This window comes from Taudactylus pleione, unplaced genomic scaffold (genome assembly GCF_031769625.1).
Source record: "Taudactylus pleione unplaced genomic scaffold, aTauple2 ptg000556l, whole genome shotgun sequence".
In the NCBI taxonomy this organism is placed as follows: domain Eukaryota; kingdom Metazoa; phylum Chordata; class Amphibia; order Anura; family Myobatrachidae; genus Taudactylus; species Taudactylus pleione.
This window is the reverse complement of record NW_028284958.1, coordinates 26,145,747-26,173,102: the sequence shown is the minus strand read 5'-3', so window position 1 is coordinate 26,173,102 and position 27,356 is coordinate 26,145,747. Positions and strand designations below refer to the sequence as shown.

General features: G+C 44.1%; 2 protein-coding genes across 4 annotated transcripts in view; both read left to right on the top strand.

The window, feature by feature from the left end:
* Positions 1 to 20,139, top strand: part of GOLM2 (golgi membrane protein 2) — a 41,334-nt gene extending 21,195 nt beyond the window's left edge. Inside the window, exons 6-10 of one of the 2 annotated variants that reach the window (XM_088452821.1) lie at positions 987 to 1,067; positions 1,148 to 1,243; positions 1,333 to 1,467; positions 15,411 to 15,578; positions 18,058 to 20,139. In XM_088452821.1, the coding sequence (XP_088308947.1) occupies positions 987 to 1,067; positions 1,148 to 1,243; positions 1,333 to 1,467; positions 15,411 to 15,578; positions 18,058 to 18,125 (548 nt within the window). In that variant the 3' untranslated portion in view covers positions 18,126 to 20,139. The remainder of the gene's footprint in view (positions 1 to 986; positions 1,068 to 1,147; positions 1,244 to 1,332; positions 1,468 to 15,410; positions 15,579 to 18,057) is intronic. The other variant, XM_088452822.1, reaches the window with a different exon arrangement.
* Positions 20,140 to 22,274: 2,135 nt separating this feature from the next.
* The window catches only part of CTDSPL2 (CTD small phosphatase like 2), a 44,639-nt gene continuing 39,557 nt past the window's right edge, over positions 22,275 to 27,356 (top strand). Inside the window, exon 1 of one of the 2 annotated variants that reach the window (XM_088452820.1) lies at positions 22,275 to 22,467. Coding sequence is in view for 1 of the 2 variants with exons in the window: in XM_088452818.1 (XP_088308944.1) it covers positions 22,678 to 22,862 (185 nt within the window). In the remaining variant the exon portion in view is untranslated. Of the gene's footprint in view, positions 22,468 to 22,667; positions 22,863 to 27,356 lie in introns of those variants that run through there. The other variant, XM_088452818.1, reaches the window with a different exon arrangement.

The following is a 27,356-nucleotide window of genomic DNA, read 5'->3' as shown; positions in this document are numbered from 1 at the left end:
AGTAGGCCATAATGGTGACATTATTATATACTGTATTCCACCTCCCTATACTGAGGAGCTATGACTTGTAGAAATTCTCTATATTGTTCTCCTTTAGGAACGTCTGTACTGTAGAGTTCAGTAGTTCTGTTTCCTTCTCTGGATTTACAACTTGGTATTGATCATGCACCCCAAATGTGGGACGCACAACGCCGAGCAAGGACTCACCCAGATTGGAAAACCTATTATCTCTGTTGATGGTTAATTTCACCTATAAAAGGCAAACAGTGCAAAACTTATCCCACTCTTCTTGCTCCACATTACCTTAAATATAGGCTCCCTTCCATTGGGAACACTACATCTGCACTCTTCACTCAGTCATGGAAATAGTCTGCAGCCACGTAATGGCAGCAACAAGAGGCAGGGCTAATAAGGGGCTTTGCTTGCAGCTTAGTCACAATGCGTCCAATATCATTTAACTAGTAAAATGGACCCAGGATATCCCAGGTCACATCAGCCTGCCGCTATCCTGACCCCTGTTATACTTACCTGCCGTTGCTGGGTCCTCCTCCTGCTGGTCTGTCCCCTCTCCATTGCAGCATTGAGGGATAGGGGGTGCAGCACGTGTCCCCGCTTGGACTGGGCATGTTCATCCTGGGAAATGCCATTCTCTATTATCATATAGTTATCTTGAAGAGCTGACTTAAGTCTTCTGAGGCTCAGATTTTAAAAAATGTTAAGAGGGAATGGATTACAAAGTACTCCGTCAGCTGGGTATGGCTCTGTATGGATCATGTACTGTATGTTCATCATTAGTTGAACCCTGTTCTGTCAGCAGCTCCTTTCCATATACAGCATCTCACATAGGAGCAATGCTAGTCAGTAATTTAATAAAGGAAGTATTTATTAATAATAATGACACATATCTTAGGTTACTGTATTTTTGCATAGTAGTATTGCTTTAAGTTTCTTGATCCTTACTGAAGTTTTTCAATTTGATTGTTTAGATGGTGCCAAAGTTGGTGGTGATGCAGGAATGCCAGAAATAGAAGACAGTGAGCCGGCAAAGCCCAATATTGTCCCCACTGGTGAGCCTGAAGCAGATGGTAGGGATTGGGACATTTCTGGGGTATCATTGTTATTAACTAAAGGAATATACTTTATGTAGCTGGAAAGAAAGACGACACTGGTGCCATGCCACATGATATTGTAGAGTCCGAGAAGCAGCCGTCCTTACAGACCGACTCTATTACCAATGCTCAAGGTATTTGGATCATTTTTGCTTTCTTTTAAGGAATGGCTGAAAAGATCAGATTTGAGAGCACAGCAATGATCAGACTTTTCTCTCTCTAGCCAAGTACCTACCTCCTGGTGCCAAGAAGGATCCTGTGCCCCCATTAGAGGAAAATGCCCTGCACTTTGGTCAACTACCCCTGAAACAAATCCCCAAAGAGCCGAAGTCCATGATATTTCCTAATATAAAGCAAAGTAAGACTTACCTTGTTAATTCCTCAGCAGAAGCCTATAGATATGGAGCTAGAGCAAGCCATTTATAGTGTGACAATAAAAAGTGCTAAATGTAAAACTTGCTACAACACCAAACCAGTGCAGCGAGAGACCTGTTTAAAAGTTAGGATAACATACGATGTATACAGAAAGGTATAGGAGAGTAGCAGAATCACATCAATAGGATTACTTCAGTAAAGATCCTTTAAACCGTCAGTGCTTTTGGGAAGTCATATTATTCATAAAGTACCTATATTCAATATTGCCAGTTCTTATTCATATTTCACTAATATTACTAATTTATTTTTTGTTTTTTTTAATGTATCATTTACAGTTCATGTTCTTAAATTCGGCATCACAGCTAGTAAAAAAAAACATATATATAGGAATGTTGCCTTTGCCAATCTGATTAAGGTCCTGATTCAGAGTTGTTTGCTATTCGCATCGGTGCATCGTGTGTGTACCCAGCCGACGCACGATGCCATGAACGACATATCCTGCAGTCATTTTAGTGTTCACTCTAGCTCCGGCGTGAGGCAGGGCGCCGGAGCTAGAGAGGGCACGTTCGTGCGCGCGCCCGACCGAGAAGGGGGCGTGGTCATCAAAAAGGGCCGTGTCTATAAGACGCGTCCCCTTTTCGTCACTCTTGGGGGCGTGCCCGGCACTTACGGACGTTCGTGCATGCGCCCGGCGTCTATTCTCCGGCGGTGACCGGGTCACCGCACATTTCTTCACCCGCGGGACACTCTGACCCGCGGGTGAAGACTGCTCCCGCAGGCTGTTAGGGCAGGGCGCTTTTTGCCCTCCTGGAGGGCAGGGTGCTTTTTGCCTTCCAGAAGGAGGGCAGGGCGCCGCGCCCCGCTAAAACAGCCTAGCGGGAACGCTAGTTATTTGATATCGCACAATCTGAACCACTGCACAAAATGTCATTCACCAGCCGCCTCAACAAACATGGGGTCGTTCCTCAAATTGACAGATTGAGCAACATATAGACTTGATCTGTCGATGTGATGAATGACTTCACAGTAGTGCGCATGGTCGCTCATAGTCGGTACACACTGGCCGATAAGTCGACACAAACCGCCGGATCGGGCGACCTATCATCTAATGTGTACCCAGCTTAAGGCTGGGGTACACATTAGACGATATTTTGTCCTGTATATCATTTTGAGGTGGATCAGAACAGCATATCGGACACGACACATAGTCTAATGTGTACCCATGATTGTGCACTCCCGCAGGTTGCATGCAATATCGTGTGATTGGCCGTGCAGCAAGGCCAATCACTTGATAATTGTATGTGGGACTGTGAAGTGTAATGAAGTACGTAACAAGATATCATTCCATCATTCATATATCAGGATATATGTACCAGCAATCTTGCATGGTCCGGGGTGAAGGTAAATCGATCCGACTGTTGGCAAGATTGCCGGTCATCTAATGCGTACCCAGCCTCAGGCTAATGAGTGGCTGTCACAGCTCCGAAAGCCGAGGTAGGTAAATCTGCGTTGGACGATGCAGACACTGGCCTCGCCACTCCAAGAAAACAAGGATGACAAGCCCCCATTTTCAGACAGTCAGTCCATTCCCCACCCCCAAAACGCATGCTGTGGCTTAGGGGCACTGCGACTGTCACATGCACTGTGCAGATCCTGTGCATGTGCAGAAAAGTTAGCGTTAGGCCGCGGGAGGGGTGGGTTAGGGTTAGGCTGCAGGAGAGGAGGTTTAGGGTTGAGATTTGGGTTAACATACACACCAAAATTTATCTAGATTTTTACCGTTGGGATGCCGCTGTCAGTATTCTGACCGTCATTTGAAAGTGAATAACATTGATTATCTAATTACAGTGGCACCTTTCAAGGGGTGGAATATATTAGTCAGCAAGTGAATGCTCTGTTCTTGAAGCTGATGTGTTGGAAGCAGGGAAAATGGTTAAGCCTAAGGACCTGAGCGACTTTGACAAGGGACAAATTATGATGTCTAGATACTTGAGTCATAGTATCTCCAAAATTGCAGCTCTGGTTGAGTGTTCCCAGTGGTTAGTACCTACCCAAAGTGGTCCAAGGAAGGACAACTGGTGAACCGGCAACAGGGTCATTGGCACCCAAGGCTCATTGATGCACTTGGGGAGTTAAGGCTAGCCCCACTGGTGTGGTCTCGCAGAAGAGCTACTATAGCACATATTGCAGAAAAAGTTAATGCTGTCTATGATTGAAAGGTATCAGAACACACCATGTATCACAGCTTGCTGCACATGGGGCTTTGAGCCACAGGCCAGTCAAGTTGCCCATACTGACCACTGTCAAAAGCGCTCACAGTTAGCACGTGAGCATCAGAACTGGACCATGGAGCAATGAAAGAAGGCAGCCTGGTCTGATGAATCATGTTTTCTTTTACATCATGTGGACGGTCAGGTGTGTGTCTGTGTGTCATTTACCTGGGGAAGAGATTGCACCAGGGTAGCCGGCGGAGGCAGTGTGATACTCTGGGCAATGTTCTGCTTTGGAAACCTTCGGTCCTGCCATTCATGTGGATGTCACTTTGACACATACCACCTACCTAAAAATTGTTCAAGACCAAGTACACCCCTTCATGGGAACGGTATTTCCTGATGGTAGTGGCCTCTTTCCACTGGATAATGCGCCCTGCCACACTGCAAACATTGTCAGGAATGGTTTGAGGAACGTGACAGAGCTCAAGGTGTTGACTTCGACTCCAAATACACCAGATCTCAATCTCATCGAGCATCTGAGGGGATGTGCTTGAAAAACAAGTCCGAGCCATGGAGTCCTGACCTGGAAACTTGGTAACGGATACCACAAGACACTTTCAGAAGTCTTGCTGTGTCCAGGCCTCGATGGGTCAGTGCTATTTTGGCAGTATAAAGGGGACCTACACAATATTAGGCAGGTGGTTTTAATGTTAGACTGATGATTGTGAGAAAATGACATACACCATATAATTTTTTTGGACAGTAAATACAAGAATGAAAGCATGGAAAGCTACAGATCACCATCTGCTGGTCTATTTTGGTACTGCTAATGATGTAGTTCTAACATTCCAGGGGGTATATTTACGATTGATTTTAGATTCTGTTCGATTTGCCATTTGATTTTGGTTTGATTTGCCATTCGATTTTGATAATGAGAATTTGCTAAAGCCAAAATCGAATGTCAAATTGATCAGGAAACTGAATTTCACTCAAAATGGAATATAGGCAATACATCAATGTTTTCCCATAGTTGAATATAGGATCCTTTCATTTACTAACGTTCGATTTGCAAATCGAACGTCAATCGAACTCAAAATTGAACTTCAAATCCCCAAATGAATAGAATAATGAGAAACCGTTGATTTGGGCTTCTAAACACCATTATGTTGGCTGGAAATTGATTATGATGCCTTTTTAAAAGTTCCCAAAAGCATGTGGGACAATCTGGCTGTAGGAATAATCTGTGCACCTACCTGCGGTATCAGGGGCATAACTAGCTCTTTGGGGGTCTCATAACAAAGGTGCATACAGTCCCCCGACATAGACGGGTGAATAAAAAAAAGTTTTATATATACATTATAATATAGGGCAGCGCAGATTGTGCAATGGTTAGCAGTACTGCCTCACAGCACTGAGGTCATGGGTTCGATTCCCACCACGGCTCTACCTGTACGGAGTTTGTATATTCTTCCTGTGCTTGCGTGGGTTTCCTCCGGGTACTCCGGTTTCCTCCCACACGCCAAAAATATACAGGTAGGTTAATTGGCTCCCAACAAAAATTAACCCTAATGTGTATGTGTGTGAGCATGTGGTAGGGAAGATAGAGTGTAAGCTCCACTGGGGCAGGGACTGATGTGAGTGGCCAAATATTCTCTGTAAAGCGCTGCGGAACATGTGTGCGCTATATAAATAACTGGATATATATATTTATTTTATTACACACTCTTATATGAACATATCTGTGTGTGTGTGTGTGTGTATGTGTATATGTATATATATATATTAAAAAAAAAATTGGTATATAGCATCAGCAGTGCTCACATATAAATAGTAAGATAGATAATCTATTTAAGCAGTAATAAATAAATATATTAATATACAATTGTACGGTGTCCTAATACAATAAATAGGACTAAGATATAAATAATATTGATACTGTGAGTGCAATTAGTGCATACATATGGAAAATATATATGTGAAATACTAAATAAATATAAAAAAATGAATAATACAACTGTGAAGGTAGTCACGAACTGCTTTATATATAAACAATAATTTAAAAATAATCTCTAATAAACGTATGGATGAGTGTAATAAAAAATTTAAACTTAACAGGTATTATAAAGTGTCAGTGCAAGTGTGCAAAATAATAGTGTAAAGCATACACCTCTATGTATATACTTGGAACATATATCTTTTAAAATCTATCACAAACCAGATGATATACTGTATATCTTACTTGATAAATGAAAAAGACAGGAAATATATATATATATATATATATATATATATATATATATTTATTTATTTATTTTTTCAATATTTATTATGCTAATGACAGCAATTAATCTATAAATACATATATATCCAAATTTAAAAGGAGAAATAAAAACATATATAGAACAAGAAATCTATGTTTAAAAGGGGAATCTCATAATAGACATTTCTGGTGCAAAGTATGTAAAAAAAAAAAGGATAAATGGCAAAGTGCCACGTGCTTCTTTTATTTATAAGTCTTTTAGATATATCGATCTATTTATTTATTTTAGGGCACTAGATAAACCATTTTATAGATAATCTAAATCGTGTTCTCCTATAGAATGTTCTCCTATAAGTAGTAAGTCCAAAACTTGGTCTGTCTATTCTTATCTCAAAACTTCAGATTACTTATTTTTCTTTGCGTAGAAATTCCAATATGTAAACTTCAACATTTTAAGCTATATCTATTGGTCATATTTGAAGTCATCCAATACCACTGTACAGGGAGCTGGTAAGTACTCCTGCCTTCACCCTTTCGGGAGTCGGCTAACATGACAGGGGCCCTTTGCGATAATGGATGAAGTGCTTAAATCCTATGCATTTCGTCCATTAGTGTACTTCATCAGGGGTATCAAAACACATTTAAAATGTAAACAATCATACAATGGGAAGACACCATCACTGATAGGATAATTCATTCCAAATGGGTGGATGAACCATATACAGAGAAATAATTTTCCAGATGGCTGGCTGACAATAATACAAAAATTAAATGGTGTATAACCTCCAAATCCTGCAGCACAAATAGGTGTATCCTCTCCAAAGGCAGCAGTCATAGTATTATCAGGCAATAGCTTGCCTTCTGTCCTATGGGTGCAGGAACTGAGACGCTGGAGACCTTTTTACTACGCCCAGGATTACAGTCACAGGCTGAGACACGCCCAAAAGCGGTCCATGGCTGTTACTCACTTTGCGAATAAACTTTCACTGCAAGCGACAACAAAAATGAGACGTGATGTATACGAATTACAACTCTGATGCAGGCGCAGACCCCCGATAACCACAGCATTGCATCCATCTCTGAGTCAGTCCCTTAATTCATAGCTCTGATATGTCCTATGTCTTGAGATTCCTGTTATTAATAGTTAAGCAAAATATATTATATACGGCTTTCACTTGAATTTTACAACTGATGTCCCAGGTCAATACTTCAGCAATACACATGGAAGGCTGTGCTTGTACTGATCACTGCAGTGTTCTGGTCTTTATCTTCAGCAACACAGCGGAGATGGGGCCTGTTTCATTACGGATCGCAACTGTGATTGCAATAGAGATTACGCACACAGTCTCACTACGATAGTATGCTAATCCGTTGAGATCGCTATGCCACTGCAGCACAACATAAGGTCGCCCACTTTACCTTACACACATCCGTAATCCTTTGGCAAGACTGCGAAACCATCGGTAACATTGAGTACCATCGCAAGCCTCAAGTACACTTGCACAAGCTCTGACCTTACTCAGAAATTGCTAACCTCCTCACACGCTATGAGTACTCAGGCTGCGTAAGGCATCTCAGTGGCTATTTTTATGCACGCCCATGCAACGACGTTCAAACGCACTGGCATGCCTGCGTTTCGCCAATCCCACCCCTGCACCTCCCACAAACAACACTTCCTGTCAATCACTCTGCAATGGGTCTACGTAGTCACTGCGATCGCAATGGCTGGTTCCTGCACTGCGATGCATGCACAGTACACAACTATTGGCCGATTGCGTGTGTATTAGCAGTTGCAATCCTTGCTGAATCGGGCCCATAGTTCAGTGCTCAGTACATTGCAGGGGTCATCCAAAGTAGATACTGGAACACTGTTGTCATGCTACTTTTCTACTTTAATGACATAAAATAAGTTTACAGTTTACCAACTGAGATAACCTTGTGTAGTGTCACGGGCACTATTTGTCTGCACGTAGCGCCATTCCTGGCACACGAGTTCTGGCTGGGAACATTCATAGAGCATATGTGCCAAGAATGTTGTGTATATAGTACAGTATATAAATATAGCATTCGATATGCAAGTGTATGTGTGCCACTATCCTTACATCATGATCTGGATGTAAATAAATGTAAAAACTGTGCCAAGGGAGCCGGTCCTTGGCAGCATCTCCCTGCATTTTTTTTTTTATTCTATTTTAATCAGCACAAACAGAGTGTATCCCTTGTCTGCCTGCACTGTGGGACCCGCGGTGGAGGACTTGCCGCCGCCTTATGAGGTGCGCGTTCGGGTCCCTGACCACACATAGCCATGGCTGTTGTAGAAGGGGGACCCACCACAGCTGCACTTGGCTGGGTCCGGGTCCCCCCAGGTCCACCGCGTACCAAGTGGCATAGTGGGGTAAGTTCCCAGCCTTCCCCGTTAGTGTGGATAGGCTTGGTTAGCGGTATAAAAGTGCGCACACCTCCTGTTTTGTTAGCGCCCGTCTGCCGGCGGCTCTCCTTAGGGCCAGTGTTGCAACTTTAAAATGACAAACAAGCAACCGATGAGTGAAAAACAAGCCCTGGACAATCCAAAAAAGCCCCAAAAGAAGCCCAACTTAATGTGGGGGTACATGGGTGGGGGTAATTTAATTAAAACCACAAACTTTATTGTTTTTTGTTAATTTTATTAAAATACATATAACATCTGCTAAAAAGGCCAAACGAATGTAAACGTGGCAAACGCAGGAATTTGACGGGGGGTTCCAAATACGGGGAAAAAAAACACACACACACACCACTGGTGTAAAGAACAATAGCTTGTCGTTAGAACCATACAAACTGTTGATCTTTTTACAGTGCCGTTTGTTTTTTGGGGGTGTATGATATGATATTGGATTCTGGCACAGGATCAAGCTGTCACAGCGTTGTTCAGAGTGCCAGCCGAACTGTGGGGAGATAGATATATATCTATCTATCTATTAATTATTTGGATGATGGACAGTTAGTTCGGCATTTCACACACAATGTCAGACACACACAGTCTAACTTAGACAGACACTCACAAGGACTATACACTGACACAAACACTGACATACATACACACACACCCCTTTCACAAAAAAACATAAGCACAGGCAAGGAAGCACAGCGTCAATTATTAAAGAACACCCCCACTGGCAAACCCCCCCGCCCCACTGCGTTGGCAGTAACCCCCTGCCGGCGGCTCCTCCCCCACTGGGCACCCCCCACATAACTTCACCTGGGTTCCAGGTCCAGGAGAAAGCGCTAGGAATGCAGTCACCCGGCGGCAGCTCAGCCTGGCCCTCTGGCAGTCGATGCCCCATCTGAACTTCCTAGGAGGAGCTTCGCGCTGCTGCAGCAGCTCCCCCTACAGTCAGCCAGCCCAGCTCCAGCCGCAGCCAGTTGCTGAACTCCGGCAGCTCCTTTTAATAAAAAAAAATAAAAAAAATGTTGTTTAGCTGCGCGGCGATGGAGCGGCGGCCAGGGGGGGGTTTCTAGGTACTCACTGCAGAAAGGTTACCTACATAATAAAGACAATTCAATATATTAAATGCCATAGAATCAGTATGGTATTTGCCAGGTCTATGTGATTATACTTACAGGTAGGACCACTGTTATTGCCACTTATAAATAATATAGATTGGCATTAGGAACAGAAAACAACACAGTGGTGCGCTCATTCATCCAGAGACCATCAGTGGATTTTCATTGTTAATAAAATTAAGATTGATGGCTTTGGAGTGTATACCCAATTTCTTAGTAGACACCAGCGCAGACCTATGTACTTTTTTATTTTCTAGATTAGCATTAGGACTGTGTGGTATAAGAGAAAAAGACACATTGGAATATGTAACTTCTATTGATCATTTAAAATGATAAAACTACATATGCATAGAGATAGATAATACAGAAACAGATGAAAATAAATTGGTGGGTGAAGAATATAAGTAACGTGCCTGTGGCTGCTCAGTGTGATCTCAGGTGCTTCTAATACTGCTGGATGGATTTCTATTCTCTTCTGTTTCTCCAAGTCACGTGTTATTAGTTAAACACTATAAACACATTTCTGTGACTTTGTGAACCAATCACAAGTCACAACTCCTACGCCTCAACTGTCTTCAGGACTTGCTCAGACGCTTGGGTTCGGAACCTCATAGCCCAAGGTTATCGAATTTATTATTATTATTATTATTATTATTATTATTATCCTTTATATGGCGCCACAAGGGTTCCGCTGCACCTTACAAAGTACAGAAACAAATGAGCACACAAGACAGTTATTAACAGTACAGACAATGCAGGACAAGTACATGATTTATAAACAATGCTGCATAATACCTAAATAAGCAGCAGGGTGTCAGTAACCAAGTTTTAGGTGCCATTGTAAAAGTAAGACAAGAAGAAGCACGTGAGGAAAAAGGGCCCTGCTCGCAAGAGCTTACATTCTAAGAATAGAATTTGCGTTCCCTCCTCCCCGTCTGTTCTTCACGACGGGGCTACCGGCCTAAGTTGCAAAGCGAGCGGTATTGCTACAGGCCATTACGAAGCTACTGGACTTGGAGGTCCTGGTGTCGGAATCTCTTCCACCAGCGCAAGGAGGGGTTCTACTCAAACCTGTTCGTGGTACCCAAGCTGGACGGCACGGTCCAACCCATTTTGAACTTTAAGTCCCTGAATCTCTATCTCACTTTTCGAAGGTTCAAAATCGAGTTCTGCGCTCTGTAATAGCGGCCCTGGAACCAGCGGAATTCCTAGTGTCTCTGAAAATAAAAGACGCCTATTTACACATTCCGATTTGGGAACAGCATCAGGCTGTTCTGTGGTTTTAGATTCAGAAATCCCATTATCAGTTCCGAGCTCTTCCGTTCGGACTCTCTTCTGCTCCCCGAGTGTTCACGAAGGTTATGGCTTCCATGGTTGTTCTTCTGCGGCTACAGGGCATGACCATAGGGCCTGATTCAGAGGCGCTCGCAAAAAGCGAGCGCTCGCTCTGAATCAGGGCGGCCGCATGTTTTGTTTTTTTTGTTCGGCCTCCTGGCCGCTCGCTAAGCTGTGGGTGACCACCCACAGCTTTAGCGAGCGGCCAGATGATGGGCTTGCGACGAGACCCTTGTGGTAGGGTCTCGTCCGTCGCAAGCCCCAGTGAGCTTCCGGCTCTAATAGAGCCGGAAGCTCACCACTGACATCACTCGTGGGGACGCCCCCAAACGGCAGGCGTTCCTTCGGGAACGCTTCCATTTGGCCAGCCACCCCACCCCCCCGGCCTGCCTATGAAACGGGGCGCGCTGTCGATCAACATTGACAGCCGCCCCTTTTGGATGCGAGCGCCAGAGCGAGTGATTTCTCGCTCGCTCATGCCGCGCATGCGCACTGCCCGGCCATCGACCCGCTTGCGAGCGGGTCTGAATCAGGCCCATAGTCCCCTATTTGGACGATCTCCTAAAGGCGCCGGCATGAGAGAGGCTTATAAAGAATGTGTCGACCACCTATCACTTACTGGCACAACATGGCTGGATCATCAACTTCCCAAAGTCTCAGCTGATTACATCGCAGCGGCTCCACTTTCTGGGGATGATCCTGGACACGACCCTACTGTACAGAAGGTGTTCCTTTCAGTGGACAAGGCCTTGGCGATCCAGGCGCTTGTCAGGCTCGTCCTTCACCTTCGACGGATGTCGGTACATCTGCATCCGCCTTTTGGGGAAGATGGTGGCCTCCTTTGAGGCCTTGGAATTCGGTCGATTCCATTCGGGAACCTAGCAGCTGGATCTCCTATCCCAGTGGACCGGATCTCATCTACAGATGTATCAATTGGTACGCCTCTCTCCCAGGATGCGTATATACCTTTTGTGGTGGCTACAGTCCCAGACATCTGCAAGCGGGTCGTCTGTTCAGCATTTGGGATTGGGTTTTCCTGAATGAACGCCAACCTCAGGGGCTGGGGAGCTGTGGTACTGGACCATCACCTTTAGAGCCGTTGGCCGTGTCAGGAGCAATTTACAATGACCTGGTTCAGTCATTTCCCTTGTTGAGGGGCCTTCCCATTTGGGTACAATAGGACAACGCCACGGCGGTGGCATACATCAACCGTCAGGGAGTAACCAGAAGTCGCTCAGCCATGCGCGAGGTATCTTGCATCCTTGTCTGGGCAGAAAAAAATGCTGCGGGTCTGTCGGTGGTGTTCATCCCCAGTGTGGACAACTGGGAAGTGGACTACCTCAGTCGTCAGGATCTTCATCCGGGGGAATGGGCCCTTCATCCGCAGGTATTTCAGCAGCTGCTTCGACGTTGGTGCTTACCCCAAATAGACCTCGTGGCGCCCAGACTCAATCATCAGCTTTCTGATATTGCTCCCATACTCAGAACCCGGCAGCAGTGGTGGTCGACGCCTTCACTGTTCCATGGCAGTTCCAGTTTGCATATCTGTTCCCACCAATTCCTCTCCTTCCTTGGATGCTCAACCGGATCAAGAGGTAGAAAGCCACTTTCATCCTTGTGGCCCCGGACTGCCCCACAGAAGCTGGTACTCCGACCTCTGGATGCTCCTGATAGACCAACCATGGCCGCTTCCTCTGCGGCCAGATCTTCTCCAACAGGAGGTGTACGTTTAACGGCGTGGCTGTTGAGGCGCAGGGGCATTCCACGGTTGGTCATTCTGACCATGCTGCAGGCATAGTGGGAAGCCTGCCCACTATCATTGGATGTGGAAGTCCTATGTGTCTTGGTGCGAAAGGCGGGGTTTTCCTACAACCTCTTTTCGCCTGGGACAGTTTTTTTATTTTTGCAGGCGGGCCTGGATGCCGGCCTTGGATTGAGATCCCTGAAGGATCAAGTTTCCGCCCTGTCCATTTTCTTTTGATGCCAGTGAGCCTTCTTACAGGGGGTCCTTCGGGTTCAGCCTCTATTTGTACCCCCGAAAACGCCATGGGATCTCCCCTTGGTTCAATCCTTTCTTCAACCGGCGTTTTTTGAGCCTCTGGAAACTGTTGATTTGAAGTTTTTGTCATGGAAGGCGGTACTTTTACTGGCCCTGGCTCCTGCCAGAAGGGTGTCTGAGCTGGGCGCCCTTTCCTACCGTGGGCCATACTTTTGTTTTCCACGACTATTGCCTGGTGCTTCGCACCCGTTTTTTTTCCAAAGGTGGTTTCCTCCACACAGACAAGACCGGCACCACAATGGGCTGGTTAATGTAAGGACTCTCCTTCTTCATGCTCCCTGGATGTGATGCGTGCCTTGAGGATTTATGTGGATTGTACTCCTTCATTGAGGAAGTCTGATACTCTGTTCGTCCTCTACGATGCAGCCAAACATGGTTGGCCTGCTTCTAAGCAGACCGTGGCACGTTGGATCCGTCTGACGATTCGTCAGGCTTATTTGGCTGCATCTCAGACTCCGCCAGTATCCAGTTCTGCACATTCTGCCAGGGGGGTTTTTGTCGCACAGTTGTATCAGGCGGCCACGTGGTCTGGCACACACGTTTTTGTGCGGTTCTACTAGTTTGACACCTTTGCGGCCACTGGGTGTCACTTTGGCCATTCTGTTTTGCAGGTGTCGCAGCGCATTTCTTCCCGTCCCCATGAGTGTCACTCCAGTGTTCCCTGCTTAATGAAGGAGAAAATAGGATTTTGGTACTCACCGTTAAATCCGTTTCTCCGAATTCAGCAGGGGACACTGTGATGCCCTCCCTGCCCTGTTATAACTTGTTTTCTGGTGTTTGTTGTTCTGTTCAGATGTGTTTTGTTGTGTCTGGTTTTTCCTCCATCTTGGATTAGTCCGTCTTCTCTCCTCTCTGACTAATTTCTTTAACTGAGGATGTGAGGGGGCATAGAGGGGGAGGAGCCAGACACACGTTTAAGTTCTTAAAGTGCCAGCCCCACTCTCTACCCGTCTATACCCCATGAGTATCATTCCAGTATCCCCTACTGAATTCAGAGAGATTGATTTAACAGTAACAAAATCCTTTTTTTTTTTTTTTTTTGCTTTATATTGCTGCATATATATTGTTGCACCCTACATATTTGCATACAGTCAGTATAGTGGATGTGGTCATCCAGCTACTGTGTGTGTGTGTGTGTGTGTGTGTGTGTGTGTGTGTGTGTGTGTGTGTGTGTGTGTGTGTGTCAGGCTGCCTCATTTATATCACAGTTCTTAATAATAGCTACATTGGTGACATTCTTGTTGCTTGCATTAGATTTATGGTCAGCTTACAATAGCAAATTGCCACAACTGTGATTCAGACCTGCTCTTTGCCCTAGCTATTGTCATTACTGATGAAAATGTAGCCATGTTGTGTATCTCAGTAGTGCAGCCACTTCATGGTGTTGGGATAAGCCATAAGAGTATATTTCTAATGGAAAACACAATTAGACAAGAGTGTTGTTGCTATTATGTTGGAGTGCAGATTGGCTAAAGAGTGTTTTTTTTTGTTTTGTTTTTCCTCCCATGACCATTGGTGTGATGCAAAGAACCCAATGTTGTATCAGCATAGTTACTGGGCTCCATGATTGTGAACTTAGGAGTGTAATAATTACCCTGATATGGGATGAAGGACATGCTTGTTCTTTTCATGTTGTTGTGTTTTTTTTTTTTTCTTTCTAATTTTTACACACTTGTCTGAGTCCAGTTTTTCATATAGTTCTTTATTTCCACCATCTTCTGTACACACATTTTCCCATCCCACTTTACACACACTATGTGCTGGTATGTTGTCATAGTTCTTGCTGAAATCCTTTTATCTTTAGATCCTCCCTCATGTCTCTTGTATGTAACTTTCGCTCACACCTGAACCTGCTGTTTCATGATGTGTTCTCATACTTGTTGCTGGACACTTGACATTCTCTATGTGCTCTTGTCACTACTCCCCATTTTTATGCCAGTTTATATATTTAATGTCTACCTCTTGCCCATAACTTCCCTTCAACCTGGCACTTACTTTTACCAGCCGTTTGAAATGCACGAGCCACCTCTCCATCATCATGTCTTTCCATGCATGTGTCACTGTTATGCATGCCCCCCCGTTATAATCACGACAACACTTTTTGCTCCTCCACCTGGTCTGCGTCCCATAAATGCGGAGCTTCTTACCACACACAGATTATTATCCACATGCAACTTACACTTTTATATACAAAGTCTTGTACACCTGGGCACGGTTTCCATGTTGTTGAATTGTATTGGAATAGTATGCCCTGTCCATCGTGTCACAAGGAGATCCTGTCTCGGTGGGTCCTATGGATCTGGTCTCCTTTCATTTTTTGGCCTACTTTTACTATTATTAGAAGACAACTTTTTAGATGTCTGTGTTGTCATTTTGTTTATAGAAGTGCAGCAGCTAAATCTCTGGACCTTGAGTCCTATCCTGTCCATGCTGATGTTTCCTAACATACTCATGTTTTCCTTCCTTCTCTCCTGCTTTTCTGTTCCATTCTGCTCCTGTCACTCCCGACTTCTCAGGTCGGTTTTTTGATGAGAATGAGTCCCCTGTTGATGCTCAACATGGTTCAAAAGTGGCAGATTATAACGGGGATGATGGGAACGTGGGTGAGTACGAGGCAGACAAGCAGGCAGAGCTGGCCTACAATGAGGAAGAGGATGGTGATGGGGGAGAAGAAGATGTACAAGGTGAGCGTGGGCTCTATCTGCATCAAGTTATCCCATTGTTTTTCTCAATCCAGCTCTGGACTATCCAGATGACCTATCTAGACTCCAGCTTCCAGGAGCATCTGCTACATGTAACCTTATCACAGCAATAGCATTCAGTACTGGACACTTTAGGTGACTATGGGGTGTAGTGCTTCTATTCTGCCTGCCTGGTGTGGTTTTCCCTATTGTTGTGCATGTCTTTTCTAAATACATTACAACGTCTGGGTTACAATGATATTTTGCTTTCCGAGTTGCACATGTGATGTACATTTAGCATTAGATCATTGTACTTTCTGTTTGTTGCAGGCTAAATGCTATATCCTCTGCAGTTTTCACAGATAACATTTCAGCCTGGCACAGTTTATAGTTTGCCCGGTGTGTGTGTGTCCAGGATCCATTTGGTTTGTGGCTCTACATCCTTTTACCATTTTTTGTATTCGTTTGAAACTACATGGGTGAACCTTGCTTTGCTAGTTTTACAGAACATTGTGATGCATTGTATCAGTGTTTGCAGCCCAAGAAATTTTAAATTACATCCAAAATGTATACAGTACTAGATCCAAAATACTTCCTAATGTGTGTGGTAAGTTGTGGTTCTGCATTATAATATAGTGAATTCATTATTTAGCACAGCAAACAGTCTTTATTATTTATTACAAAAAAACAAAGGGACATTGCGCTATGTAAACTCAAAAAGTGTATATATAAATTACAATGCGTAAGAAATGAGGTCAGTTCTGTCAGCTGAAACAATGAGGCTCCAGTATAATAAAAAAATATTTGTTTTTACTGAGATATATATATATATTAGTATGGTGTCCTGAGGAAGGGGACTTGATCCCTGAAATGGTGACTGAATAAAAAATATCCTCGTTTAGGGTTCACAGTTTATAGTAGTCTCTGAGTGCCGCCTTTCATTTTCTGGTATTGATATAGAGGGTGCTGATATATTGGAGACGCACTGGAGTGGCGGGGCATTGTTTGCTATATAGATAGATAGATAGATAGAGAGAGAGAGATATATATATATATATATATATAATCTCTATCTCATCTATCTATCATACAAAATAGGAATAATTAAATGTCAACATTTTTACTTAGAATACAAATTCAGTTGCTCAGTAAACTAAATATTTGAGATAATGGATTAATTTTACATACACCATAAGCACAATTATTCAATTAGGCAGCCAGGGTAGGATACTAAAGCTGGGCATACACTTCCAGATAAAATGTCTGTGAGACCGTCAGACATTTTATCTGGCAGCCTGCCAGCCCGCAGATGTCTCCGGCATACACTGTGAGATTACTTGGTGTATTTGCCCTACATCTGTGCTCCGCCCGCGGGGGAGGAGACCTTTCCCTGTTCCTTCAATGGGAAGGAACACAGGAAATGTCGGTCTGTCGGCCGCGGCTGGGCATACAGTGCCCGATGTAGCCAACAGGTTACCCCCTAAATATCGCATCGGACGGGCATGCTGGACAATCCGGCATGCCCGACCGAGCAATATTTAACCCTCGGTCGGCTGCACACACGCTACAATTATCGGGGCGATCCGCAGATATCGGGCGGATCACCCCGATAATTTTATCGTGTATGGCCAGCTTAAGCCTTCCAGAAACTTTCAAAGAGGTAACATTAATATCAAAAAGCTTTGGGAATGCACAGAGAAGTAATTACAAAGTATACTCTGAGGTTAATAATGTTCATCAGCTGATGTTGAGAATATGGGTAATATCGTGCAGTGAGCTGGGAAAATATCAGTGTGCACACTGGTGACAATGGCAGCTAGTATGAGCTGGTGGAAATATACCACTTGCAAAGGAGATGAAACACGTTGACTGTTTACTGCTCTACCTGATTGCTTCCACCTGCTTCTTTCTGCCGTTCTACCGCGTTGCACCGCTCTGGCCACAGGTTCTTCCTTACAGGCAGTGGTCCCGGCACCAGAATCAGTACTGTTTGCCGCTCATTAGGCTGATAAGAAAGCAGGACATTCAAAAAGAGCAAGGTATTTGGATATCACTACAGTGGCATTAATATTGTCAGAACCACATACTGTATATTACCGATACTATATACTCTCTCGCCATCGGCTCACTCCGGTCCGTGTCTGCATAGCAGTAAACTACTGAAGGAATAAAGCGGTATATATTTTGAGTTTACTTAGCGCAGTGTTCCTTTTTGTTTTTTTGTTCTATGCTCTTGGAAGGTTTTGTCCAAACTTCTGTTATGCTTATCTCTTATTAAGTGCCAGGGGTATAGGTGATATATATATATTTTTTTCCCATCATCCACCATGTCTCCATTATTTGTTAATGACCTCTTCATAGCGCAAGCTACCTTTATTATCTTAGGATCTAATCTGATATTATTGGAACAATCTACTGCAAATAATACTAATGCCATCAGATGCAAAAAATGCACCTAACATTTCATTCTTGTTTGTTTAAGATGATGAAAATGATGGACAGGGGGATGCAGCCGAATACAGAAAAGATCACTTTGGCGAAACCCTTTAACCTGTGACCTGGATAGACGAAGAAACGGATCAAACGTGCCAAGTTTCTCTGGTCTATTACTTAGTACTGTAAGAGAAGGCTCAAAGACCAGGACGGATCTTGTTCACACTGGTGCAGCGGAGGACCAGAACTGCTGATTGATTGATCACCTCTGATGGACAGATTCAATATGCTGCATTACACCGTTATAGTAGGGCTATACCAACAAAGGCCATCACAGTCCTCTTGTGACTATAGAAGTTGAACTTCCTCCTAGAATGGACTTTTTTTTTTTTTTTTTTTTTTAAAAACCCTTTTCCTTGGGCTGTAAATATGAACCTTTTGCTGGAAATTTGGTTCAGGATTCAGTTCCTACTTGGTTTGCTCTTTATAAGTTCATAAGCAAGCTGACCAAAAATATCTGGATATTCATGACTGAAATGTACATTCTTCCCAGTAATGGGCCATGCAGAGATCCACTGCAAACCTGATTCCAGCATTGGACACACAAGGCCTGAACTTCTCCCAGTATAATAGACTGACATTAGGATTCTGACTTTCTGCTGTAGGCCTCACTTATAAGAAGCAATTTCTGTGGCCATTTCTCTGCGGCAGGAGGGGCTGTGTATTAGTACATTTTCTGAAGCAGGGTCCAATCTTACTTGTGTAAGCAGTGCAGCCAAGTACCAGTTTCTCTGCAATTATTTATATATTGTTTGTATTTTGTATGTCATTTGTGTAAATAGAATCACACACTGTACCATGTAACACACTTCTGTCTATCAGGCAGAAACTGTACCTTTCAAATTGAGTGGGGATCAATCATCAAAATATACATATCCTAAAATGTTATTAGGGGGTCCGATTTCTGTTGACTGACTCACAGCAACTGTGTTCACACTTGCACTTACAACCGGTGCCATTGTAGTGCTTGGTGTGCACTTTGAGTAACAGATATACTGTATATGTCTATTTTACTTACAACAAAGGTCATTAGTTGTATTTGCCACAATGCATAAGGGGATTGCAAAGAAACCTCTTGCAAAGGATGTGACAATAACAGCCATAAATAATGTTACTCCCATGCATGAATAAATAAGGGGTAAAGTGTATATTCATTTATGATTCTGCTCCACTTGTAAAACATTATTCTTGTCAAAAATCCCTATGCTTGGCTTACAAATTGCTCTGTTCATAGCTGTAGCATTAAGAAGTACTTGTTACCTACTGATTGTGAAGGCAGCCTATCCATGCATCGGGAACTAGTGACAACTGTACTACTTGCCACAATGTTGTTACCGTAACTGGCTCCTTGATTCAGCCCTCACAATGTCTGTCCAGGGTGAGTAGGCAATTAGGTACTTTTAAACTGGGCCTATCACCTACACACAGTGCAGGCATCTTTTATTGTGGATGTCAATGAAATGATGTTCAGAAGAGTGTACTCTCTCTGGTCACTAGCAACTAGTATTTCAGAATGTAAATCGGGCCTCATGAATATTAGGCAGTACTTCCTTGATGCCACTTGTTCCTAGTAAAGTACTAGGCAGGACAAACTGGATGCCTTAACAGTTTGTAGGTGCCAGTGCACAGTAGTAATGTTTGAGGATATGGACACTTTTTATGTCAAGATCATTGGAAAAAATAAAGATAAATACAAAAGTGATGATCTGTATTTTGGGTGGGATTGCCTGACATATATATTTTTTATGACTTGCATAAATGATGCCTTTTGTGTGAAAAGTTTAATGTTACCATTGGGACATGAATGAGAAAAAAAAAAAAAAAAAAACTTATCACCATATTGTAGTAGGGCCTTTACAAATTGACTGTTGATCCCATTTTAATTGCATATTTGTTTATTGTTAACCTAGAATTCTGACTCAAGATTTGTTATTGGTTGTTTTAACATGTGTGTGCACGTGCGACTGCATTGGTACTGTACACATCTAGTCCTGAAACTTGTGTCCACGTTTTACACTGTGGGAGTGCAGTCCCATGTGGGAGATTCTTAATAAAAGTAGGAAAGGGTTAAGTCTGTGTGTGCATCATTTTGGTGTATTAGCCAAATTATTACACTAAACATCTGAGGCAGAAATTCTTGGACATTTTTTTTTGCCCCAGGATAACCTGTCCCGGGTAACTTTTCTGGCACCTGCTTGAAACCCAAAAAATGTAAAAGGTTAAGGGGTCTATTTACTAAGCAGTGCTAGGTGAAGTGAAAAATGATAAGGTGCCAGCCAATCAGCTCCCAACTGTCATTTTTCAAACACAGCCAGTGAGATGGCAGTTAGGAGCTGATTGGCTGGCACCTTATCACTTTTCACTCTGTCTCCTAACTCTGCTTAGTAAATAGACCCCTAAATCATAATCAAGCAAGTTTTACCATCCTGCTCCAGAAGGCAGGTGTCTGACTACTATAGTGCTACCAGGGCCAGCTCCAGGGGTCAGAGCACCCTGTGCCGGCCCATCATATGGCGCCCTCTCATCGTGCGCGGACCGAATTTGGGGGTGTGGCCTAATTACCATAGGCCACCACCCCTATGTGGCGTTATTTGGAGGCGTGCCCGCATGGCACGCCTCCAAATAACGTCAGGCTGGGGGTAAAGCCCAGCAATCCGTCACTGGCAGGGCTTCCCCCAGCCCTCTTCCGTCAGTGAATGGATGCCGCATGCATGCGCGCGGCATCCATACACACTCCGGGGGTCCCCAACCTCCCAATTAGACCACCCACGGGCCACTTCGGCCCGCGGCTGGAGCAGCGGGACAGTACTGTCCCGCTGAAATCTGGATGCTGGGGAAGGGTGGCGCCCTTGTGCGACCGCACTGGTCGAACACCCCTAGAGCTGGCCCTGAGTGCTACGAATACTAACACTTGTTCTGCTGGAAAAATCCTAACAATCATAGAATGTGTTGTGCTAACCTATTAAATGGAGGAATAAATTCAGATTAAGCTCTGAAGACATTGTGCAGTGTTTCTTCTAAATTAATTACTCCTTTGTTTCAGGATGAGTGTCATTCTGTCAGCATGGAGCCATTTGAGCATTATGAAATCTGGAACTTTTCTAACTGGAAAAGCGCTATCATTCAGTGGGGATGATGCAATTGTTTTGTGGGCAGCAATAATTAACGGGTGGCCAGTGTTGCAATTCAATTGTGCTGGGCGTCCATTATCGCGGTCTTCACGCCCTATTAGACCGGGTTTAGCCGTGTCAAATGCATAAACTCATCTAAAGTCCTGGTTAGGGCACCTAAACTGCTGTTTAAATTGCCCTAACCACGGGTTTATTGCACATTTTTGCTTGCACCCTTCTGTGGGTGTGAGCAGAAATGCCAGCGGCTATCATGGCCAGACGGAGCAACAATTGGATTGCTCTGTCTGGCTCCCTAACCAAAAATTCAATGTTTACGGTGTGCCCATCTGAGTTATTAAAGTGTTTCTGCCGATGGGTGTGAATGCACGATTGCTGCTCACACCCACCCGAGGCGGTCAGTAGAAAAGTCTTTGCCTTTTGTGCGTGCTAAGCAGGACTTTAGCCAGGTTTAGCTGCTTTAAGCGGCTAAACTCTGTCTATTTGGGCGCGACTTGGCAAAAGCCTGGAACAATTGAATATCGTCCCATTAGTATAGACAGGGAATCGGATGTGCAAAAACAATTGAACTCTCCTAAAGTGCCATCTAACACCAGCCTGGAAGTCTGCCCTGAGGTCAATGTTTACATTTTTAAGTTCTATTGGTATCCTTCAATTGTAGCCAAAATGTAAAGCAAAGAAATACCTTATAACTTATAGACAATGGGGATTGAGAGACTTTTTTTTTTTTTCCCATCCCAGATTGTTAGATATGCAATATACACCCTATTGGGAGTTTCCTATGGAGGGGGCTCGTAATAATGGCTAAATTGCATGTTTGGGGGGGTAGTCATTACACATTACTTCTTTAGGCCATAAAAAAAAAAAAAGTTGTTATAATTATTATTTATTGATAAAAAGGGTGTGGTGTTTGCACCACTTTACTTTTCCATATTGCAAAATGTGACACTGTGATGGTTTCCCACCAACCGGCATTACTGAATGCAGACTTATTGTACTTGATGAGAGCAACTCTCTCCCCTCCCCCAAATAAAAAATAAAAAAATCCAGTGTTGCCTTTCCTTTTTTATGTCCTACACTCTGGCTATAGACTCTGCAGGCAGCAGGTCGGAGTGAGATCAGGGTCCTACACTCTGGCTATAGACTCTGCAGGCAGCAGGTCGGAGTGAGATCAGGGTCCTACAGTCTAGGGGGACGACGACGAGACACCTGTGCGATGGCTGAGGCTGGAGAGGCAGAGTATGGGCTGTGAGTGACCCTGCAGGGAGGAGGTGAGTGTGTGTATGTGGGATACATGAACATGTAGCAATGCTGCCGGCTCACAGAGGACAATGAGAAAAGGACATGCGAGTACAAGCTGCTGGATGCACCTCTCCCTCTATCCCCGGTAACGTGTAGTAGTGTGTGGTGTAGAGGTCTCCCAGCCTCCTTCCCTCACTCACACATTCCCTCCTTCCCCTGCTGCTGCTGCCCCACCGCGCATGCGCTCTGCGCTGTATCCGGGTCTTGCGTTCCCTCGGTCGGCGGGAAATGGCGCCCGGGATTTAGCTGCTGCGGTTCGGAGATACCGAGGTCACCGGGCCCGGGGATACGGAGAGCAGCTCAGCCGGGGCCCCGCGCTCCCGCCGCCGCCCACCACCCGGAGCTCCGCGGGAAACAACAACAGGTACCGATTCAGACGCGGGAGCAAATTGAAGCCGAGGATGGAGGAGAGGCCTCCGGGGGGGGGGGGAGGGATAGGCCCGGGGACTGCCCGTGTGTGTCCACACATCCACCCCGGCCTCTCTCCCGCTCCATTCTCCTCCACCGCATGTATGCAGCCGTGCCCACATACATGGCACAGGTGTGCGCGCGGGGACTGGTCATGTATGTGCAGGCTTCTCCAGGTAGCTGGGGGGGTAAACATGCTCCGTGTATGCTGGGGACCCCCGGTGTGTCTGTGTGGTGTTATTATTGCAATCGTTATGTACCCGGCAGCAATCACTGGCTGTATATCAGGAGCGGCTCTGGCAGCCCTGCTTGCTCTCAGGTGGGCCAGGTGCCTCCTCAGCCCCCAACTACAGGTGTCCCTGATGCCCAGCTCTAGGTGGGAGAGGAGCTGGCATGCACATCGCCAGGGAGCTGCAGCTCAGAGCAGATGCCCGGAGTGCTCATACATTGAATAGTGACAGATTTTGCTAAAATAATTGGTATAAATATCAGGTCTGTCATTGGATATCATTAACATCCGAAGACCACAGGCTCCATGTCCCATCACTATGCCTGGGATTGCTGTAGGTTTTGGCTTGAGCAGTGTAAAATATACAGATATGGGATTTAAAAAAAATAAATGTAATCTGGAAATTAATTGTAGCGGCTATCTGATACACTGGTTGAAAATCTTTCGAACTATTTTTTTTTTTTCAGACAAAATTATCTTATTAGATGGTGTACCCCAGAATAGTCAATAGACACTAGTGATATGTAAGAAGCTAAGTATTAAGAACACACTTCTTCTATTCTGCTGTTTGCATACAGTCTCAGAGCCAGGTGGTATGTTATTCAGCAAGGTGGGGAATGCTTGGGACATCATAGGGAAATAGAGGTACTTTCTGTTGTTGTTTAATATCGAGCTGAAAGTAGTGGAAAAAAATTGTCTAAAAAAAATAAAAACTCCCCCAAGCAAATTGAGATAAGACTGTATAACCTTATGGTTGTGAAAGGGCACGGGGACCACAACATTACTGTGATTGAGTTACTGCTACCTGCAACCAAGGGATAGTATTGAACGAATTTAGATATTTGGAGATATTATATGAATGAATGTGACCTGTATTACTGTAAACCCCAAATGTTTCAGCTTGAATCATCAGTGGAGAAAACTGATGTTCAGTAACAACAAATATCTGAAACTGCAAGTTTAAAAATATTTGAAACAATGGACTGCAACAGTATTGTAATAATAGAGCACTACGGAGGAGTAACTCACTGGTAATCTTGCATTTTAAAGTACATTTAGTCCTATACCATGGGGTAGTGTTGGATACTAGATCAGTGGTTCCCAAACTGTGTGCCGTGGTACCCTGGGGTGCCTCTGGACACTTGCAGGGGTGCCTCAGGTTGGTGGTCCAGCACCAAATCAAATTATTTATGGTCAATGTAATGTAAATATGTAGACAAACAGAAGCACAAACCTGTCACCCACTACATAACTGAACCTAAGGATGACAGATGAGCACAATTTACTACACTTTACTAAATTTTTTTCTGAATAACAAAATTGTAGTTTAGAGGTGGCGTGAAAACAATTCTGATACTCTAGGGCGCCGTGATTCAAAAAAGTTTGGAAACCACTGTACTAGATTGTTTTATTCTTGGTGGTCATAGAATGGTATATTGGGTACATGTGGTCCCCTTGTTAAGGTCTGAGTAACAGAGAAACCACTTCAGATTACTTTGTTTTAATTGGTTACAAGTGGCGATAGGAGTTCTAAATTAATGGGGGGATTCAATGTGATGTGCCAGCTGCGTACATAACGGCAATATATATGGAAGGGTGCTATCTGCCGTTCCAGAACAGAACATTGCGGTCTTTGCACTGAATTGTATTCCCCCCCTCTGACTGACTATGTTTCTGGTGTCTCTGGCATTCTGCCTGTTTACATATTTAAGTTACATGGACCATTACTATTATATAAAGTAAAACCTGAATGTATAGTTGTTACAGATAGGACTAGTTCTATCTGTAACAAGGTATGCCCTAAGTGAGAGGTTCCCAAGCTCCACCATTACAGTCCAGGTTTTAAGGATATCCATGCTTTAGTCCATATGGTTAAATCAAATAGATTGAGGTGCTAATTAAGTCACTAGTGCTCCCCCATATATGGATGTGAAAGGGGTATAACTGTGTGTATGTGTGTGTGTATGTATATATATATATATATATATATATATATATATATTTTTGTGTGTTCATTCTAGCACCCTACACCCATGCAGTTCCTCTTTCCTGCCTGGGGTGTCGCTCTCTGTTTTGGTGCTTCTAGCACTCTGTTCAGTATCTCAGTAGTTTGGTGCCTCTAGCACACTGGTGCAACAGAGCAGAGAGCGACAACATAGACAAGTTAATTGGGGACCTCAACTATGTGGAACTGGAAAGCGATATTTTACTGATGTTCGCCATTGGCCGGCAGGCAGCTTATTTTTGACAAAGGGACATAGGCAGCATATATCATGCAGCAGGGTGAAGTAATTTGTTTGGTAAGGTAGCTAAGGATGTAAAGATACAAATTTATCTGAATTTGGTATTTCCCCACAAACTGTTCACAATATAGCCAAAGCGGGCTTGAGATGAAAAATTAAAATTTTTGTGGAGAGCTTTGCCTGGACGGAAATTGATTTGTTTAAAGATGTTATGTGAGAAAGTGAAACCACATTGGTGTGGAGAAGGGGTAGTTTAAAGTGTCGGTCCATATATTACTTAAAAAGAACTATAATAAATGTTTTAGACAAGTAGTAAAGCAATTGTAATTTATAAGCTACCTGTTTCCTAATGTTTGACCAATACACTTTTCATTTCTTGCTGTTTGGCATAAACATCCAGCCACAATGTTATGCATCAGAACCGAGATCAAGGTGCTGAAACAGTCCATGTTAGTCTATGTTCTTGCTGTTATAGATTGAATTGCTTGCCATCCAGTGAATGAAAAAGCGAGCAGCATCACTATACCAGCGTGAAAACTGATGGACATCGACGCATTCAATGGGCGGAATTCAATTGTTTATGCGGCCCGGATCTCCCGTCTAAAGTGACAGGAGATCGCGGGCCGCTATTCAATTGCTGCAATTTTTCGCGATAATCGTGCCTAAAGTGGTCGGGTTTAGCTGCGTAAAGCAGCTACCCCCGACCAAAGTGCTGGGCGCGACTGCGAAAAGTGATGTTTGGGAACCCAAATAGGTCACTTTTTGCACATTTCAGCTCTCACCCCCTTGGGGCTGAGAGCTGAAATGGAGCGCTGACAGCTGATCGCGCCCGACAGGAGCAACAATTGAATAGCTCCGTCGGGTGCGAAGGGGGGTAGAAACAATTGAATTCCGCCAAATATGTTGATGTCTAGGCTGACTTTGCAGTTGGTGATGGTGCAGGTGTGTAGAACATCTTGCTGGTTATCCATGCCCTTTTAAGTACTGAACACTCTCTCAAAATCATTGTTTGGGCTCAATTCAATTGAATGCAAATTAAATAATGCTGGGAGGGAGCTTCCGGAGCTATTCAATTCAGCTCGCTGTTAGGTCGGAGAATACCCGTTCTCCTGCCCTTCGCGCCTTAAACAGGGTGTTTAGTTGCGAGAACGGGCATTCTTTGACTAAACTGCCCAGTGTGATGCTGTTACCCAGTGTGATGCTAAGGGCAGAAAACAGCATCGCACCTGTACTTATGTCGGATTTCTGCTCGCAACCCTGGAGGGGTGCGAGAAGAAATCCCTGACATCGGGCTGAATTGAATAGCCTGGGGAGTTCCCTCCCGACGCTATTTAATTTGCGTTCAATTGAATCGAGCCCTTTGAGTGTAATTATATAATGTGATTTATGGAGGCTATTGTCACATAGATGCAACTTGAATCTTCACTGTGATTTTCCTAAGAGGTCACTTTAGCTCACTGATTTTTTTTGTTTAGAAAAGAAGAAACCGTGAAACACTATGGGCGGAATTCAATTGTATTCGCGGCCCGCATCTCCCGTCTAAAGTGACAGGAGATCGCGGGCCGCTATACAATTGTCCAAGATGTTCCCGCTGATCGCGCCCATAGAGGTCAGGTTTAGCCGCGTAAAGCAGCTAAACCCGACCAAAGTGCTGGGCGCGATCGCGAAAAGTGATGTTTGGGCGCCCAAACATGTCACTTTTTGCACATTTCAGCTCTCATCCCCCAGGGGGTGCGAGCTGAAATGTAGCGCTGGCTGCTGATCGCGCCCGACAGGAGCAAGAATAGAATAGCTCCGTCGGGCGCGATAGCGGCTAGAAATAATTGAATTCCGCCCTATATGAGAGGATGACTGTTTTGTTGAGCTGTGGCCTTACTGCAACTAAAATAACTTGGATAAATAGCAGAACGCATTTCCATTGTTCATATTATACGCTCAGAAATAGTTTTATATATGAGTCCCACTTTGATATTTTATT